Source organism: Amphibalanus amphitrite, unplaced genomic scaffold, assembly GCF_019059575.1.
Source record: "Amphibalanus amphitrite isolate SeventyFive unplaced genomic scaffold, NRLGWU_Aamphi_draft 000159F_arrow, whole genome shotgun sequence".
NCBI lineage: Eukaryota > Metazoa > Arthropoda > Thecostraca > Balanomorpha > Balanidae > Amphibalanus > Amphibalanus amphitrite.
The window spans coordinates 505810-524986 of NW_024881654.1; the positions used below are offsets into that span (position 1 = coordinate 505810).

A 19177-nucleotide genomic window follows, 5' to 3' on the forward strand; every position below is an offset into this window, starting at 1 on the left:
GCGACCCGAACAAAAAAACAAATCATTGGATAGAGAAATCTGCGCCGCCAAATACTCAGACCATCTACTACTCCTTTCATCTACACGATATTTACGCCTATCAGCCGAAACGTCTCTACCGTAGCTTACTATATTCACTCAGTGACGTCATATTTCTAGGAGATTGCCAGTTTCATACTTGTTGATCGGTAATGACGTCATAAGATCCTGTCGCCTGCGGGTTAGTACATCCTGACCTCTCATCGTTCAACCTTGGAGACGCTAACGTTGATCGGAATTTCAACTCGACTATTCTGAGTGTTGCCTGTGATTTAATGAAGTAATTCTCAGTAGTGCCCAATCATTTGTGATCATGAATATTTTTATGTGGATTGTTGTCTGGCGTCCCTCGCCACGTTGTCGCAAATTTCTCTGGGGACGTAAGTATTTGCATCAAGGGAATTCTAAGGTAGTGCGCCGGATTAGTCTCAATTTGGCATTTCAATTTAAAAACAATCCAACTCATGTGATTTCATGTTATCTTACTGAACCGATTTATGAGAGTCAATTTTATAATGCAGGTTTTATTGACATACTCGACTAGATGATTTATTTAACTTGCAATTCAATTGCAATTTACAATCGACTTGTGGTGTTCTAATTTAAGGAAGCTCGGTTTACCGATTGCTATGTTGTTGAAGGTATACAAATTTTGGCAAATGTGATATCCAATTATTTGAGTGGGAACATCAGCAATGAGAAATGGTTATATCAAATCAAGGGGGGACTGTAAATTACAATAAGCTAATGGGGAACGGACCATTGGAGAATGGTGCTAATTTCAAACTAAATTGATGGCTCGGCAAAGACTGGTGTAATCAATAGTACGCTCATTGCCATTTCTCCAGTGTTAATGGTAATTTGATTTATTTACCTAGTGGGTACTTTTGCTGGCAAACCTGCTATTATAATTTCAGTCAAGGTAGCTGTCCAGGATAGAGGACAATCCGATAGACAGCCCTTCGTTGTATCTGTTCCGCCACCTGACAAAGCTTGTCATGTTCATTGATGCCTTATAAATTTCAATTCCAGGATATCCCCTTTAAGTGAAACCACACTGGTCCGAAACTGTTGTGTTGGCATCCGAGACCCAATGTAAGATCAGTTGTGACTTGAGAGGTCAGTGGTCATTGACATTGAAATTCCATGTTCAATAGATCATGTCAATAGAAAGAGATCTACTAACGGATGTTACTGGGAATAATATGACTTGAATTGTTGCATGTTACTGATTTATCATCTGAATTCATTAATTTCAGCGTATCCCTCTAAAACTTTGTAAGTACAGTTGTCAGTAGCTTTCACACCACGCATGACATGAGATGAATGTCCTAGGCTTGGGGTGGCAATGACCTTTGCCATTTTTGTTGTACATGTTTGTTAGGGAATGACACTAGAAATGTGACTGGGGTGGGTGTAATTTCCTCACAAGTCCCTGGTGCTGCTCAATTGAATCTAACGCCATCCGACTCAGTCATGGTGACTTTCTGTCTTTCAATTTCTAAGTTTTAGTGATGCGCGCTCAATCATAACACAATTAGTCTCCCCATTCCTGTTTTAACCTATAATTGTCTGCTAATCTGATGTTAACCTGACTCGCGATGTAGAGTTTGGTTTCGACTGACAAAGGTAACCAGTTTCTCCCAGAATTAGACCGTAGAGTTATTCACCAAGATTTACTAAAATTTTGATCATATGTGACTGCTGTCTATTTCTCCCCCTTTTGACCACCCGCAAGTTCGTCCGTCTTCCTACTGAGGTCAGCGTGGGTCAATCGTTGAAAAAAGGGTTCGTCCAGCTGTCTTAACAGATAATTTGTTTCTCTCAGCAGGTCCATGTTTGTGCATTGTTCGCGATTCCGCTGAGCTGAGGGCTTGCTGGGCCAGCGCTCGCCAATCTGATGGGGACCGGAATTGCATTCATGAGATTCAACTGTCCTTGCCGTTTGCCTTATCTGGTTAAATTAGCATGACAGTCGCTTTTGCCTGCTGGTTAAATGAGTTAACACGCCTTACTTGAAAGGTTTCGGCAAATTGAACGTATTCCAATGCAATGATCACTAAATGTTATTTAGATCATTTGAGAATGTGCCCTGTGATCAAAAGCCATCTTTGTTTGATTCCTCCTTGTTGGATCTACCCGTTAGCCAATATTCTACGTTAGACCAAGATTTAGTCATCATCATAAGAAAACGCTGGTGTCAGCCTCTCTCTCTCTCTCTCTCTCTCTCTCTCTCTCTCTCTCTCTCTCTCTCTCTCTCTCTCTCTCTCTCTCTCCCCCCCCCCCCCCCCCCCCCCCCCCCCCCCCCCCCCCCCCCCCCCCCTCTCTCTCTCTCTCTCTCTCTCTCTTTTTTTTTCTCTCTCTCTCTCAAGTACATACTCACTCACGCCCCCATTCATTCATCCACTCCCGCGCGTGCCTACTCATTCACTCATCCTCCCCCTGTCCCCGTCTGTCCGACTCTCCTACGCATATTCCACGCGTGAGATGGTCGTGTAACGTCCACTCGCGGCAGAATGAATAAGCAGAGCTTGGCGTGCCTCGGTCGTAGGTGGCGCCACTGTTTCCTTTCGGCCTTCTGGGCGGTCGGGCTGTGCCGAAAGAGTTGGGTCTTGTAGGTGGCGCTAAGGGCGCTGCCGTCCATGCGGCTATTAACCTGTTAATTGCTTAAGGGGCATACGTTTTCCATTTCGTTCCGACTACAATCGCTCAGTTTTAGTAAAAACCCACGGGGCCCAACATACTCCCAAAATTACTCACATTAACTACTTCAAGGGACGGGTGGGCGTGATCACGTTCCCGATTCCCGGTGTTAACTAACATGATTGGGCTGGAAGTGTAGGCAATTGCTGCCCGACGGCATAATGTGTGATGTGTCCGTGCACATTACATGGTTCCTGTCAATTAATTGGGGCCTGCCGACTGTTCAGTAATCCGATCTGAACAAAATAGTCCTTATCATACCTGAATGGTGATTAATGGGCGGTGATAATTTCTCGCTTCCCTCCGTAACCGACTCTAGTTGTGTACTAGCAGGGTGACATTTTGACATAGTCGCGTCACGTTGGACGGTACCTAACTCGTTTGATGTTTATGATCAATTGCCTCAAATGATGCATCAATTTAACAACCGTAACATTTCTACGTTAATCTTTGATATACCTCGACGGGGGAGCTAGCATCAATATCAGTTAGGTACTGATAATGCTAGGAGGGAAAGGGGAATTGATTGACAGGTTACGAACAGCGAAAAAATTTATAACGATTGAAATGACGATTCAGATTTGGATCGGTTATAAAAAAAACGCGAGTCACGAAACGGCTCATTGCTGATTTAATAACGAACCGGAAGGCAAATTCAGACTTCCAGCGTTCTTGTTCTGGCGCTGAGCTGCCGAAGGAGCAGAATAATGATTAACGTTTACGATGTTTTACTCTCCTTATCCAATTGTAACTGAATACGTTACGACTTCTGGGCCGCCTTCATGACAAACCGTATCCGAATGATGAGTCTTATCCCATGAATGTGACCATCCTACGATGACCGTCGATTTATCCCGAAGAGCACTTTGTAAGAATTGAGAATCGATTGATAAGCCTTAAGTTAACACTAGACTGATAGTGGATTGATACGCTGGCCTACCGAGTTCAAACTGATTAGATTATGAAACAACTTATGCTGACCTACTAGCTTCGAAAAAAAATGTATCTGTAAGGGTCGCGTCGTGAGGGATGATCATTGCATTTCCGTTGATTGATGATCAGACGGCCGTGGCGTAGTCTCATTCAACTCCGGTGAGTCTGTGGTGCTAGGCCGGCGTGAGGCCGTGTGATCGACGATGACGACTCAATGATAATTACGTTAGCGGTCTCTGTGAATCCGAATCAGCAACATATCTGGAGTAACCCTCCCTTTCTTTTCCCAGACAGATTGTTAAATTTTCACGCTATATTTACAAACGGGCGATACAGTAATGCTCAAGCTCAAGCCATAACCGGTGCATTGCGATCGATATAGTCAACTCGCCATTCTCGATACAAACTTAGCCTTAAACCTAATCCTAACGCCCTAACCGCAAAAAGATTATTTACAAAACATCGCCAATTGAACTGTCATGACGTCATCTGACGTAGTTTGACGCGTCAGTGGTGACCAGCGCCCGAAAAATGACACCACCTGACCTGTTCCACTCCCCTCTCATACATTTGAATCCCACACCTCACTGCGGCCGGACCGCGCGCGTGATGGCCGACAGATAGTGCCACCCCAATACCAATGTAATGGTGAGCCATTAGCCTACACTGACCATTACTAACCCGCCCCGGCTGTCCCTCTAACCCCTCTGTCTATCCCATAGACAAGGCCGGACCAGTCAGGCCCATTAGCCCCTTCCCGCCTTTACAAACAGACGCACCACTGCCGCGCTGCTCGGTCGGGAGCGGAATGTAGCGACCATCTGCTCTCCCTTACAAACAGGTCGTACCGCGGCCTGCCCGGCCGGGACGCAATATGGAGCGCGCGAGACCATCCTACCGCCCTCCCCTACACGGTGTTAACCCATTACCCTCCTAATGGTGGCTCAAGTTAGACCTCAGGGAGTGGCATTTGTAATCCAGATTAGAGACATCCGATGGGTAAATGGGAGGTGAATTGTCCATGACGGGGAGGCAGTCTTGATGAGGCGGACAGATGAGATGACTCACTTGACAGTTTGATGATGGTTGACACGTCGAATCTCCGTCGCGGCAGCAGAGTCCCTCCTCTCCGGCAGGGGTGGGGTCGGCCAGCCTCAGACTGAGACGTGCCGGCCGACCCGCCGTCCAGATGAGCTCTCCTCCCCCGTAGTCTGTCACCCGTGGTCTGATACCGTGCTCTGTTCCCCTCTCTTCTTCTGCGGTCCGATTTTATTCCTTTCGTTATCCGGTTCCGGCGGGGGTCGATTTCTGTGACCGGGACAGTTAATCGGTCCTTTCCTGGCATGACCTCCGGCGGCAGTCCTGACCGGGGCTGAAAATTGGCGACATCCCGTCTCGCATCCGGAGTCGAGACCGTCGCCCTCCTCCTCCATTCCGCCGGAACGTGACGTCATCCTCACTAGCACGGCTCATCCGTCTCAGCTGTCTCCTGCCGGATGACGTTTTCACACTCGATTTTCGCCGGATGTCGGTCCCTGTCTGCGCCGGACGCGGCGCCGCGTTAGCCTGACCTCAACCCTTCGCTCCGGTTTCCGTTCGAAAATTCGGCAGGAAGTGCGGTGCCAGGGTGTCGGGAGGCTGGTCCAGCACCGGCAGCAGGTGGTTCCGACTGCGCGCGTTTGTCGGCGGCAGCTGCGCCGGCCCGGATGGGTGTGTTGGAACTCCACCCTTCGGCGAGCCTTTGATCTTTGCTTAATGGTGACCGGCCGACGGGTCGGGGGATCGTATGGTCGACTCCCTCCCCACGCCGGCTCAGCGCCGCGGCAGGCAGTGCGATCGTCCTTACGTATAGAGTGTGAGAGATGTCCTTTTTGACGTACGGAGAAAAAAAATGTCACAGCTTCCAGCTGTTACACTGTCATAAAAATTCAGCTTGAATCAAAGGTCAGGCTTGCCAAATTTCAGCTCTCGCAGCTATCAACAAAAATAAACATGTGGAAGCGGCAACCGCCTCCCCCCTCTCCTCTCGGCCACTGCCAGCTAGGTTTTAAGCGTATCATACACGTTACAAAGCATCATATCAAGAGGACACGCCCCAGCAGTCATATGCACTGAACACAAACTTATTACCCACGCTAGTGTATCGGCACCATAGCACATGGTCGAGACTGTCGTCAGCCACGGACTCGCACTCGACCAACCCTCTGAGCCCGTTGACTGCGGGTGACCTTGACATGTCAAGCCTGATCGGCGGCCGGCCGCTGTCGTGCGGTCGTTACACACGGAGGGGAGGGAGACACAAAGCTCTACGTTAAAGCTGACCTCTGACCTTTCCCTGCGCCCTGGTCACTGACCCCGCTCCATGTCGCTGGGCGGTGGCATGGCGGTGGAAACCGGTTCTAGCCTCTACACATGCCACCATTCTAATCCTCCCCTTCCCACGCTACTACGCTGCGTGGAGTACGCTCGTGCGTAACTGGGCGGAGCAAGGGGTCACGCGATACAGGGGCGGAACTGGTTGCCCTCCCGCTCGCCGCGCGACCAACGACTAATACCCTGGAGAACCGTACAGTATGTACAGTTACAGTATGTAGTTTTCGTTCGCATCTGATCTGGTAATATTCGTACAGTGTACGCAGTATAGCTTTGAGCTTTCCATTTTCAACAGATATGACAATGGCCGGATGATACTGGAAATGGTGCCTTTGCTCTGGGCACACGGAACGGGACGCAGTATTGAGTATGCAATTGCAGTCGCACTATGCAGCATGACATACGCCGGAAATCTCCCGGCCCGAACGCCGGAACGGCCAGCGATAGTCGGTACTCATTACGCATAGTGAAAATGGAAACGGTGTCAGCGCAACTCTTCGAAAGGAACGTTGCACTACATGAGACTAGACAAAGGGTCACTGATTAGGGCACCCCAAACGGAACGATGTGCACTGCGCAGCATAATACGCAATATCGCAATAAAAAGCGTGCAACTAACCAGTAACCAGGGGCCCAGGGCATCCATATCGGAACGGAACGGGATGAAAAAAAAAATGATAAAAGGATGCCACCGACCTCATGGCCGGCCACCAAAACGGAGCGGTAGCTTCGTATCATGTCACGTGATAAGTGCTGAGTGAGAGCGTCAATGATCAGTGATCAGTGATCAGAGCACCCGCAACAGAACGGAGGGCATCAGTGATCACTGATCAGAGCAACTGCAACGGAACGGAGGATCGCTGATCAGGACACCCCAAGCGGAAGGGAAAGCGAGAGCATAACTGACCAGAACACCCGAAACGGAACGGGAGTGAACGGAACGCATTAGCGGCTCGCCGAATCGCGATTCCGGCCAAGCATGGCCTCAAGAAATAGGTCACAGGTCAAAGGTCATTTGGGTCAGGAATATGAGATTTTCAGAGTAGGTGTCAAATTAATTGACTCGAGGGTCCTGAAAGTTTCGTCGCGATCGGCCGCTTTTTACGCGAGTTATTCTCGAAAAAAACGAGGGGGTGGTTCGTTCGACCCCCCCCTATACGGGCGAGGGATAATTTATTAAAAAGCTAGGGCCTTCTTAATCCCATCTACCAGCTTCAGAACATGTATTGGGCAGATCTGGGAATACCGTATCTTAAATTTATCCCTAGAGGTGTGCCAAGTTATCCTTTCATTCATCTTGGCTTTCCCTCGGCCGAACGCTTCGTGTTTAAAAACAGGGGCGTCGCCACGGATTTTTGAGTGGGGGGGTCGGGTTTCTAGTCTTCACCCGATGGATAGGGTTTTTTTTTGCCACACTTCCCAGTTTTGTGCGTGCGTATGTGTGTGTGTGTGCGCGTGTAACAATCGGCGCGCAGCGCCGCGAAATTTGGTATAACCTATTAGGTAGGTATACCTACCTACATCACTTGCGTAAAAATTATCACTGGTCACTTAAGGTCAGGTCGCCATGTCAAGTTCAGTTATACGGTATACCTCTATCAAACTTTCCCCTCTCGCCATTCTTGTAGCTTTTCTCCCATAACTTCGAAATTTGGTACACTGTATACCTAATGTATGGGGTTATACGTGTCAGCAATTCACGATTCTGAGTATTTACATTTATGATCTAGAAACAGGTCAAATGCGTGAACTCATCATGAGAAAATAATGAGAAATTAGAAAAAGCACGAATACCTCCTGCTTTGAAAAAGCTCGTCAGAAACGCAAAATATCTTTGGAGCCATGACAAATCAGCTCATCATTGCCAGGGACAGGGTGCAACTTATGGCGAGTGATGACTCGAAAGGCGATTAGTGGAAATGTCCATCGCTGGCCACCAGCATTTTTTTTCTACAACTTTTGACGAAGACGCGGTAGAGCGATGACAGCACCTGGAAGGTGTTCACTGTTCAGCTCAACAACACGGATCCATTCATATGCAGCAGGAGGTCCTTTTTCGATCAGGACATAACGTTGACCTGAGGTTGTTTTAACGTTAATTATGAATGGTCAAATTTTAACTCATGTGACGCGTCTCAAAGAGATAAACACGGTGGTGACAAGACAACATTAGATACCATACAAATTCACGGAATCTAAAGTTATTGCAAAGCAAATGTTTCGGCAGAATCTGTCCAGTTAGCTGTTTGCCTTTTATGGGCAAAACATAGACCTGAGATGAAATCTGACGCGAAGCTAGCGAAAGAGCGTTGAAAGAGCTATCGAATGTTTTCTGCTTCACTGTAGCCCTTCTATTGGTGGGTTCCCAGTCGCTAACGTATAACGTATACTAAAGTAACGCTGAGGTATGCTTTTCGACCCCTGATCGATCTAGAGGTTTGCGGAAAAAAAGAGCATGCTGCCCGTGACGAGAGAAAGCCGATGATACCCATTTACAAGGTTTCGGGTCATCTCAGGACTCAGGCCATCGCCAATAAGTAGGGAAACTCGGGACCTGCTAGAACTTTGCGAATGTAAGTTGTGATGGTTTTTCGAGGTTCTGATTACGAATGTTATCTTAGTTTTGAACGAAGATGATGACTCCATGCATTTGGGGTAGATCAGGTCAGGTCAGATCGATCAGTACCTAATAGTGGATGACCACCACCGATTGTTTCCTAACATGTTATATGTATGATAAGCAACACAACGACTTCGTAAATGTTCAGATGGGCGCTAAGTTCAAAATCAGCTCCAAAAACTATCCTATACCTAAATTACAAGCATGTTATGAAAAAGTGAACCAAGGTCATCTTTACTTGAATCAAGGATATCGATTTATTTTTAAGTAGGTGATTAACTCGAGCGCACCGGAAATTTCGTTGCAATCGGCTCCTTTTTGCGCGACTTCTTTGCGAAAGCCCGAGACGGTTTCATCTGACTCGCTTTCCCCTACATGTGCGCTGTACGTACATCTAGTTGTGACGGTAGCCATGGGGCTGAGGCTAGTTTGTAGTTTTGTAGTTAGGTACTGATCCGACGAATCGACTGCGACCATTTTTTTTTAACGATCAGACGAACGCTCGGGGCAGTTTTGGCGCGTCCAATCCTTTGAGGGATAAAAAGGTACTAGAATGGTGGCTACTTAAAAATATTGTTGTGCTGGTGTTCCCCGCCCACAGCTAATTGAACTTTAGGCCTAATTGGTTAATTGGCTTTAGGGAGCTCTTGAAGCGATTCTGAATCTGATGTATTTGTTGGTGTTGCTGACGCCTGCTTCACTGACATAAAAGCTAAAAAAGCATACTCAGCATCGCAAAAAGTGGGGGGGGGTCGACACCCCCAGTTTTCAAGAGTGGGGGGGTCACGACCCCCCCGACCCCCCCCCCCCCCCCCCCCCGTCGGCGACGCCCCTGTTTAAAAACCTTTAGAAACTAATTGAAATGAATAATTGGCGGTAAGATTATTGCAAAGGCATGAGAAATTAACGTAAAATACATCATTACCGGTCTTATAACCTCATTTCGCGTATGAAACCTGCCAGAGTCCACAGAGTTTCATATTCATCCCTAGGGTGTGCCAGGGTGGCGTGTCAGTCATCTTGAACCCCTGCCCGACCCGACGCCTCGAGTTTTAAAGACATCTAAAAACTAATAACGTAAATAATTTGTGGTGAAATTGATATAATATGATCAGAAAAGAACGCAGAATAAATTAGTATCGGTCTCAAAACATTATTTTGCCTATGAAACCAGCCAGAGCCCGCGGAGTTTTAAATTCATCCCTAGGGTGTGCCCAGGGTGGCTTTTCTCATCTTGGACCTCTACCAGGCGCGACGCCTCGAGCTTTAAAGTCCTCTAGAAGCCATTGACGGACATAATTTGTGGCGAAATTAATGCGATAGGATCAGAAATAAACGCAGAATATATTGGCATCGGTCTCAAAACATTATTTTACCTATGAAACCAGCCAGAGCCCGCGGAGTTTTAAATTCATCCCTAGGGTGTGCGCAGGGTGGCTTTTCTCATCTTGGACCTCTGCCAGGCCCGACGCATCGAGCTTTAAAGTCCTCTAGAAGCCATTGACGGACATAATTTGTGCTGAAATTGATACAATAGGATCAGAAATGAATGTAGAATAAGTTGGTACCTGTCTCATATCCCTATTTTGTATATGAAAGAAGTTAGAGCAAATCAAGTTTTAAATTCATCCCTAGGGTGTGCCAGGGTGTGCCCAGCTGACTGCGGGTCCAAAGATGAAAATTTTGTAGGCGTATCCTGCGCAACTTAGTCAAAAGCGAAATGCAGAGGTAGAGTTTAATTTGCGCAAGCAGCGGCTCATCCGTTTTGCGTTGGCAGCAAACCACTAATCATAGTTGTTATGAATATCCAAAAGCATTTATTCAGAACACAAGCCTGGTTTTTACAAACAATTGAGGTGATCAAGGTCATTCAACGCATATTTGTTATTAACAGCTGGAAGTGTGCAAGGTTATTTTCTTTCGTTGTCAGTCAGGGTGAGTTGTTGGGTTTGTGCCTTGATTTCGATTTTTTCATGGAAATTATGCATTATGTAGCAAACCTATAAGTTCTATTCTAACTGTCTATATGGCGCTGCTAGGTATATCTGGTAATCTGGCTGTTAATTGTTGAGCATGAGTTGAGCATTTTTCAGAGATGAAAGAATTCCAATTTACCTGGTTTTGGGGATGAAAATATTTTACCCATTAGGTGTGATTTTCCACCCAAAATTCCCAAAAATGGAACACTGCTTTATTGTTACCTCAGCATCTATTATCTCCAAACTAAAGCTATTCCTCCTCACCGTCCCACCACACCCCGCTCTGAGCGCTATCCGGAGCGGTCCCGAGCAGTCTGTCCCTGTGTCCGGAACAGGCTGAGCACTATCCGGAGCGGTCCCGAGCAGTCTGTCCGTGTGTCCGAATCAGTCTGAGCGCTATCCGGAGCGGTCCCGAGCAGACTGTCCCTGTGTCCGGATCAGTTTGAGCGGTATCCGGTCTCCGGAGCGGTCCTGAGCAGTCTGTCCCTGTGTCCGGATCAGTCTGAGCACTATCCGGAGCGGTCCCGAACAGTCTGTCCCTGTGTCCGGATCAGTCTGAGCACTATCCGGAGCGGTCCCGTACCGTCTGTCCGGATCTCTCACCTGCGGGCGCCGCCGGGCTGAGACTCCTCCACAGGCGCGGCGCCAGGCTGGCCGAGCGCCACTGGCGGCAGACGGCCGCACACGCCGCACGGTCTGGCGGCCGCAGGTGGCAGAAGATGAGCGTCAGAACTTCAGGCGGCAGCCGCGGCACCGGCGCCGGCTCAGCGGCCGCGGCGGGACGCGGCGCCGCCAGCGGCAGCGGCACCGGCTCGGGCGCCTTCTCCGGCAGGTCCACCTTCTCGGAGAGCTGGTGGTTCTGCAGCACGTCCTGCTTCAGCTCGCGCAGCTCGTCGTAGCCGAAGTACTTCATGAGCAACGGCTGGAAGATCTCTTCCTCCTCCTTCATGTGCGGCAGGAAGTTGTCGGTGAACTCGTCCAGTTTGCGCCGCAGCTGCCGCACGAACTCGTCCTGGTCGTGCCGGCCGCTGTCCAGCCCACCACGCACCATCTCCAGCATCTGAGGCCGGACACAGAACACGGAACACACAGTCAGAAGGGAGTTAAAACAATAACATACCATCGGTGGATACACTAGTGATAAATTGGAAACATTGTCAGAAGTTAAAATGCTAACAACGTGTTGCTCAAGAGGTTCCGGTTCAAATCAATCACACCCTTGAGGAAAATGGGTCAAGATATGCATTAACTCGGTAGGTCTCCTATGTAGCGATGCAAGGATACGGTGTAAGCCTTCTGAGCATTACCTTGAAGGATTATTTTGATAAGGCATTACGTAAATAAGTCACAGCTGGCAATAAAACGCCGGGGAAAGGCGGTCAGAGGGGCGAAGCTGCACGGCGAGGACGTCCGATGCCTACCTCTGTGAGCCGGTTGTCCTGGTGGCAGTTACACACGGCCGAGTTGTACACCGAGAGGGCGTTCAGGCGCCGCTTCAGCCGGTCCATGATGAACCGGTTCTCGATCTGCTCGTGCTGCTGGAACTCCTTGAACGTTGCCAGCAGCGTGCTCAGGAAGCCGGACATGTTCACGGAGTTGTTGAAATCCGTGGTGGACAGCTGGGCGAATGGACAATAATACCTACGTGAGCTTTGCAACAGTCGTAGATAACATGACTCATGTTATCTATGCAACAGTTTATGACAAATGTAAATACCACAATGCCACGAACACATGATATTCAGTGTACAGTGTCAATAAACAATTGAGTTAGGTAGGTACCAAGTCATTTATTGCACATGTTACAGATAAAGCAAAGGACACTTGTAGTTGTCATCAGGTTAACATAACAATGGCAATTGGCATTACTGGTTACATTACGTCGCCTTCAGCCTACCTACAAAAACTTACAACAGAGGGTTTTAGAACAATTCAATATGTTTCTAGAATCAATATAGGCACAAAAATTTTGAACCAGCAAGAAATGTATACCTTTCTCAATCACCAACATTAGCTTTTAGTACAAAGCAAAAAAAAATGCATCATAGGTATGAATGTTTAACTCTTCAGAGACTCTTAATCACCAGTCGTCTGAGAAATCTTCAGAATTATGCAATCATTTGTAATTGACAAGCTGAATTTCTGTAGATATTAAAACTAGCACAATGCTTCAAATGTTACCTACACATGCAGATATGCTTAAGAATGTATGTTTTCACATTTGCATGACAAGCCATTATTTATGAGGCTGACAGAGTTTCTGGCTCTGTTATGATCTAGTAGGTATTTTTACAGGACTTTGATAATATCATATTGAATGCTCAGCTGTTAACAACCTAAGTCTGTTACTGGAGGGTGAAATTAGTGTCATTTAAAGAATATTACACATAAAAGTAGAGGTTTTATGCACACTAAAACTGACCTGACTTTTGTACATCCTCACTAAGTCTCTCATCCTCGAATGAGGCACTGAAAAAACATCCACCTCATCTGGAAATCTTGGAGGCATTGTAACCCTGAAAACAAAGAGCATGTCATCACAGGGTACCAGACACATCATAAAACAATTATCTGGACACAGTCTCACCATGTCCCATAATATGCTGATTGCTGTGTAACTTTTCCTTTTGGCAGAATCCCACACCAGCAGCCAATCAGCTGCTGTCAATCATCAGCATGAATCATTTAAATTAATTATTGATGTCTCTCACAAGCTGCACTGGTCACACAAAAAAAACAAGGTGAGAAATTATAAATTACTAATGATTATTAAGTAAGATTACATTCTGAACCATCAGCAATCACAATTTGTGTGACAGTTCAAATTATTGGGGCTAAAAGTACCTTTTGCAGTTTGCAGTTTGCACCCTCTAAAAAATGGAGAAATTCAAAAAATACAAATATAAAGTAGGTAAAGAACACATCTTTCATAGCTTGAAAAGTGATACCATACATCGATACTTACAATACTTTTTACACAAAACATTTATAAGTTACACCAGACCGCCCATTGAGTCAGGTAAGGCAACATTACACAAGGTTAGGTCATGTTACAGTTAGGTTAGGTTTTTGGCATTTTTACTTGAAGGGGGTACCTGTTTTTAGGAGTAAATGATATGGACAATATTCTAGGTTGATAAAGGCTTTATGACAATATGGTGTAGTTTTTTTCCAATTGTGAACCCAAGGTGCAAAAACCAACTTTCATCACTCAGGTATTTCAGAGGCGTAAAAAAGGAAAGTAGCTGATGGGCAATTGATCACCTTATCTGCTGGGCCTCAAGGATAAAGTGAGTGCTTACCAATAAGGAAAACTTAGCAATTTTTCCCCAAATATCAACCTCATTGGTTGAAACTTGGGTATTAGTAGAGCAGACCCCACACAAAGGTTTTCCAACCAAGGAGAGGCACTAACCCAGAGATGCTTCTTTCTAACAAAACCTAAACAGACCTTACCTAGCCTGGGCGACCTTTGAGATACGAACCACCTGCGAATGACCTGTTGATGCCTGGAATTGTATTCTCCATGTCAGATTTCATAAATAAGGACTTCAAACTGCTTAAGTTTGATGTACTAACTCTAAAAACGAAATTTCACAAGTTCCCCCATATCAGTTTAGGTGTTGTACGGGAGCTTCACACAGCATGGCTTCATGCGCCATAGATAACCTTGCCTGCGCCATTTATGCATAGGTACTTTGATTAGAGACGAGTGCACTAAAATATTGCATATTCCATAAAGAAACGTGTTGCCCCGTACTCGGGGCATAGCAGTGCAGTGCCGAAAGCAATGCATTAGGAGAGATTGCAGGCAATGGTAAGTCAAATATTTTTATCTATCAATCAATATTCATGCGAGCAACTGTTTCCCTATCCCCGATCCAACTGTTTCCCTATAATTTTTGCCAGGTAGGCAAAAATCAGTAGGTAGGTCAGGTTAGGTCAGGTAAGGTTAGGTTGTGTTAGTTTTTATTAGGCAATTTTTATTTTCAATCATTTTATTTTTCTATTTTATGGAATTCTAGACTCTAGAGTGCCCTGCTAGGTACCCAGACTTCAGAGCATTCATTATGGTTTTCACATTATTTAGCATGGATGGATTCTGACCATAGAAAATGTGTGAGTTGATAGGCAAAGGTCTTAAAGATCACCAGCCTACAAACCTACCCCACAACCTGAACCTACAAACCTACGACGCCTCTCCTCAGTTGGAAAACCTTCATGTGATGTATGATCTATGAATGCCAAAACTTGGCTAGGTTGAGGTACTTTTCAGAATGCCCAAAGTTGGAGCAAAAAAGGCTGATAGATCTTGCAATTTGCTATTCCTTGCAATTTCCATTTCCAAAACAACGACAACGGACAAAATGAAACTTATTTGAAAATCAGAAACTTATTTGAAAATCAAAATAATGATGACAGGAGAGACTCACCAAGGTCTAAAATTCTCCTTTTTATAATCTTCTTCTTCTTCGTGGATTAGGGCCACTGAATTAGGGCGCGTAGCCGTCAGCACAAGGCTATATAAACCAGGTAGAACGCTCCGGGAAAAAAGTTGGAAACAATAAATTAGTTGCGGCATTCCCTGATGACGCGAATGTGGGTCAGCGGCCGGCGGCCGGCGGCCGCTAACACTGTATGAGGATGAATGCACGGAACTTTTGCTTGTTGGAGACTGCGCTAGGCAGATAAATGTTAATGTTAGGATATGTTTCGAAAGTAAATTGAACGACGCTTCGAACGCCGTCAATGAATTTGCGATACGACGACTATTTGTTTAGTTAGAGCCGGCTAACTTTTACCTTCCGACCGCGCGGGGAGGCGATACGGTGCCACACTGACGGTTTTTACGATAACTCAAAATTATTTTGAGCTAAAGAGCTGAAATTTGACATGTACAATCTTTTGATCAAGCTGGATCTTCTGGTACAAGTCGCATATTTAAGGTACGTCAGGTTGTTGACCTATGTTGTCGCTCGTGAGCCTCTACACAGTCCAAAAGCAACGCAATTTCTAGACACTCAGTGCCAAGAAATCCTTCACAGAAAGATGACACTTGGCAGAAAGAAGAGCTGTCAGTTTCTTACCGTTCGTATGTGTCGTGTTTTCACAAGAGTTTAGTAAGGTCAGGTTCCTCACGTGACCTCCCCTCATAACTCAATAGGTTTACTATCATAGAAGCGTTTATCAATCGCCGGAAATCTTAGCCAATCCCACTGGACACTGGATCTATACCCACATGGGGCCCTCCTGACTGGCCACTCCCTCTGAAATCCACAATAACATTGGGCTGCGGCCACGGTTATGTATTAATGCTTTTCACCAACAGAAATACAACAACTTCAACCAGCACAGTGCACGCCGCCACAACAGTCCGACCCACGTCCCTGATATCGACTAGCACCCGGCCGGATGCACATACGCGGAGCCAATCAGTCCGAATGTGACCTGCAGCTTACAATTGCTGTGTCGCATGGCGCATGGCACAGGATGATTCCTAGCAGCTGTCGGGTGGAGTGGAGAAACAGCACGTTGCGACACACCGCGCCGGCGACAGCGCTCAGCAGGCCTGGTTGGAGGCTGGAGCCGGAGGTAAGGGCGGACACAGGCACAGACATTGCAGGACAAATAACAGGATGTCAGTTAGGGATATAATTCAAGACGAATGATTCAAGACGGCCTGAAATAATGCAAATTTTGCTCACTTGGATACCAACTTCAAACTTGACGTTTATAGCACCACGGAAACAATGGGCGCACAGGAAAGAAACAAAAGATGGGGTGTTTCTAACGCAAGGAAGTAAATAGAGGTGGCATATGATGGAACAGCCCGAAGTGCAGACAAGCACATATTTTTGGTAATAGCTATCAGCCTATCAGCTGTCCTACTACTCTTCTCCCTTCATCAACTACTGGACACATCTGAAGCATCATATATAGGTAGCAACAATGTCCATAACAAATGCTTGGAAGTAGTTTTATGAAGCCAAGGGAAATACATGCTAACATGCCTACATCATGCATGTAAACTCAAAATTACACAGGCATGACAAAGGAAGCTTATGTAAAGAGAGTAGTTAGCAAAAGCATTTCATAGTTAAAATTATTCAAAACTGCACACAGGGCAAACATAAAAAGCAGTAAGTGTGCACTGTGCTGTTCTGTTATGCTAAGAAATAGTTCAAAACAAAATACATCTTTTCATGTTTACTGGTTGTTCTTCTATGCCACTTCACCCATATCTTGATTACAGATGGGCTGTTAGCTGATGAAGTGACACTTGGTTGCCTTTGTGCGAGTTTCAGTTGCAGCCTCCTAGGTACTGCACTGGAAAGCAGATGAATGCCTCTGAAAGATAGGAATATAGGCAAAGTTAGCTGTAGTAGTGTCAATGATATTAGACATGACATTTTTGTCCTTTGACATACATTTGTTGAGGTAAAAAAAAGGTACAAAATAAATTGGTTTGTTTCAAGACACGCTCACTGCACAAAGCCGCACAGACATTACACAGGCATATGAAATTGGTACACATTAAACTTGATGATTAAAAAGGTCAAAACTAGCAATAATAATTGAAGTAAAAGTTACAATCACAATCATTTCATTTAAAATGACTTGACATAAGTCACAAGACGCAACGCTCCTATTCACTAAAGGAAAGCTTTTATGCTTTCATTATCCTCCACATATCAACCAGCTTGATACCAGGCTGTGTAATAGTGGGTACATAACCCATGTTGCCATTTTATTAGAGCAAGTGGGGTTACAACAACAATGCTAATGTCAAACCCACATCTGCAACCCGTACTGCAGTTTCAATCACCTTACAAGCACACCTTCTGGCAGTTTGATAGGCAGAATGGTTATTACTACCTTCTCCTCATATTCAACACATATTCCCTTTATACAGATACAGTTAAGACCTGGTTATGGCAAGCATTTTCGAGAAAAGATAGGATGAGTCCAAGACAAAGGTCGAGAGAAACAACACCAACATAAAACACCGACTATGTAGCACTAATACTGTCAAATTCATAAAAATATATACATGAGTCGATCAGAAATTCACTGTAGATTTCGAAAATGGTGTCAAATGCCACTCAAATACCCCCATTCGCAAGTACGAAGCAATAAAACACTGACCTTCAGTTCCGCGTGCCATTCTCCATGGGCCACTGTGTATTAAATAACGCGTTCACTGATCGCAAAAAATGAGACCCACATATGACGCGTTTGCTACCAGCCAATCAGCGCTCGAGATGCCGAGCGCTGATTGGTGGAGAGGGCCGTCGTTAGCAGTCCATTACATGTCGTTTTCCTTGAACATGTGCGTGAGCGCTGATGCTGCTCACGGGCTGTTGCCATTTTTCGTAATGCTGAAGGCACGGGAGCGAACCCCCCTGCGTCAGCATCAAGCGTCCAACCCTATTTATAATGTAACACGCAGAAGCAACACGGCCAGCACGACCAAGGTATATGATCCAGATTTTTTTTTTTTTTTTTAGTGGCCCTAACTTGATGTATTCAATTCAGTCTCGTTCAACTCCAATGTCACGTTGTCGCCATAACAACCTGGGACTGGCCTTGGATCAAACAAGGAAAAATTATATCTAAAGAAAAAATAGAGGTTTTTGAAAAAAGAAAACAAGTTTAAAATTGTTTTGAATAAAATTGTTACTCAAACGCTTTCATTTGCATGCAACTTTGATTTGATTTAATGCCTCAGATAGTACTAAAAATCGAGTTCTAGTGTGAGCGAACAGGACTTCGTAGCAAAGTAACGCGCCACATTTGGAAACCAACTCGTTGCTGCCATATCACTGAACTCTATAATGTGCCATATGCAAGTTTTTTCCTCTTGTGACTATACATATTACATAATTTTGACATCTTCACTATACATGTTTCGTCGGTTTCGTCTTAGTTTGCGGGGAGTTCATTTCTATGTCGTCCGGCCAATACTGGTCCGGCCAATCCAAGTTCAAGGTCAGCGGGGGCTTGGCTGCGGTTATGGAACGGGATTGGCGGGCCCGACGGCGTAGAATCTTCGTCGTCCGGGAGACTCCGAACGCGGGGCCGGGTAGATGTCTATGCTCGGTTGCCCGACGGTTGGCCACTTGCAAGTAGAGCCGTTCTCATATCAAACATTTTAACCCTCGCCGGCACAGGGGGGGGGGGGTTGATGCAACCACCCCTAAGGTTTTTCGCGAATAACTCGCGTAAAAAGCGGCCGATCGCGACGAAACTTTCAGTACCCTCGCATTGATCAATTTTACACCTACCCTGAAAATTTCATGACCCTAACCCCAATGACCTTTGACCTGTGACCTCTTTTCTGTGACCATGTTTGGCCGAAATCGCGGTTCGGCGCATGTCGGCTTGCATTAGCCGCGCGTTTGCAAGCTTTTCGTGGTTTCAAACGTTCAACCATGTGATTTGATGTTGCTCCCATGCATTAGGGTGGGTGTCAAGGTCACCTGAAGGTCAGGTCAGGTCATTGACCTTTGGTGACCTCGGGTGACCTCGG

At 46.0% G+C, this 19177-nt stretch overlaps 1 protein-coding gene across 3 annotated transcripts in view; it reads right to left on the minus strand.

Annotated features, from left to right (window-relative positions):
* The window catches only part of LOC122383262 (F-box/LRR-repeat protein 5-like), a 51285-nt gene that overhangs the window by 30673 nt on the left and 1435 nt on the right, over positions 1-19177 (minus strand). Inside the window, exons 1-5 of one of the 3 annotated variants that reach the window (XM_043369514.1) lie at positions 18062-18130; positions 15081-15162; positions 13070-13163; positions 12069-12266; positions 11251-11707 (exon numbers count right to left, since the gene is read on the minus strand). In XM_043369514.1, the coding sequence (XP_043225449.1) occupies positions 11251-11707; positions 12069-12266; positions 13070-13163; positions 15081-15162; position 18062 (832 nt within the window). In that variant the 5' untranslated portion in view covers positions 18063-18130. Of the gene's footprint in view, positions 1-11250; positions 11708-12068; positions 12267-13069; positions 13164-14103; positions 14277-15080; positions 15163-18061; positions 18131-19177 lie in introns of those variants that run through there. The other 2 variants (XM_043369515.1, XM_043369516.1) reach the window with 2 other exon arrangements.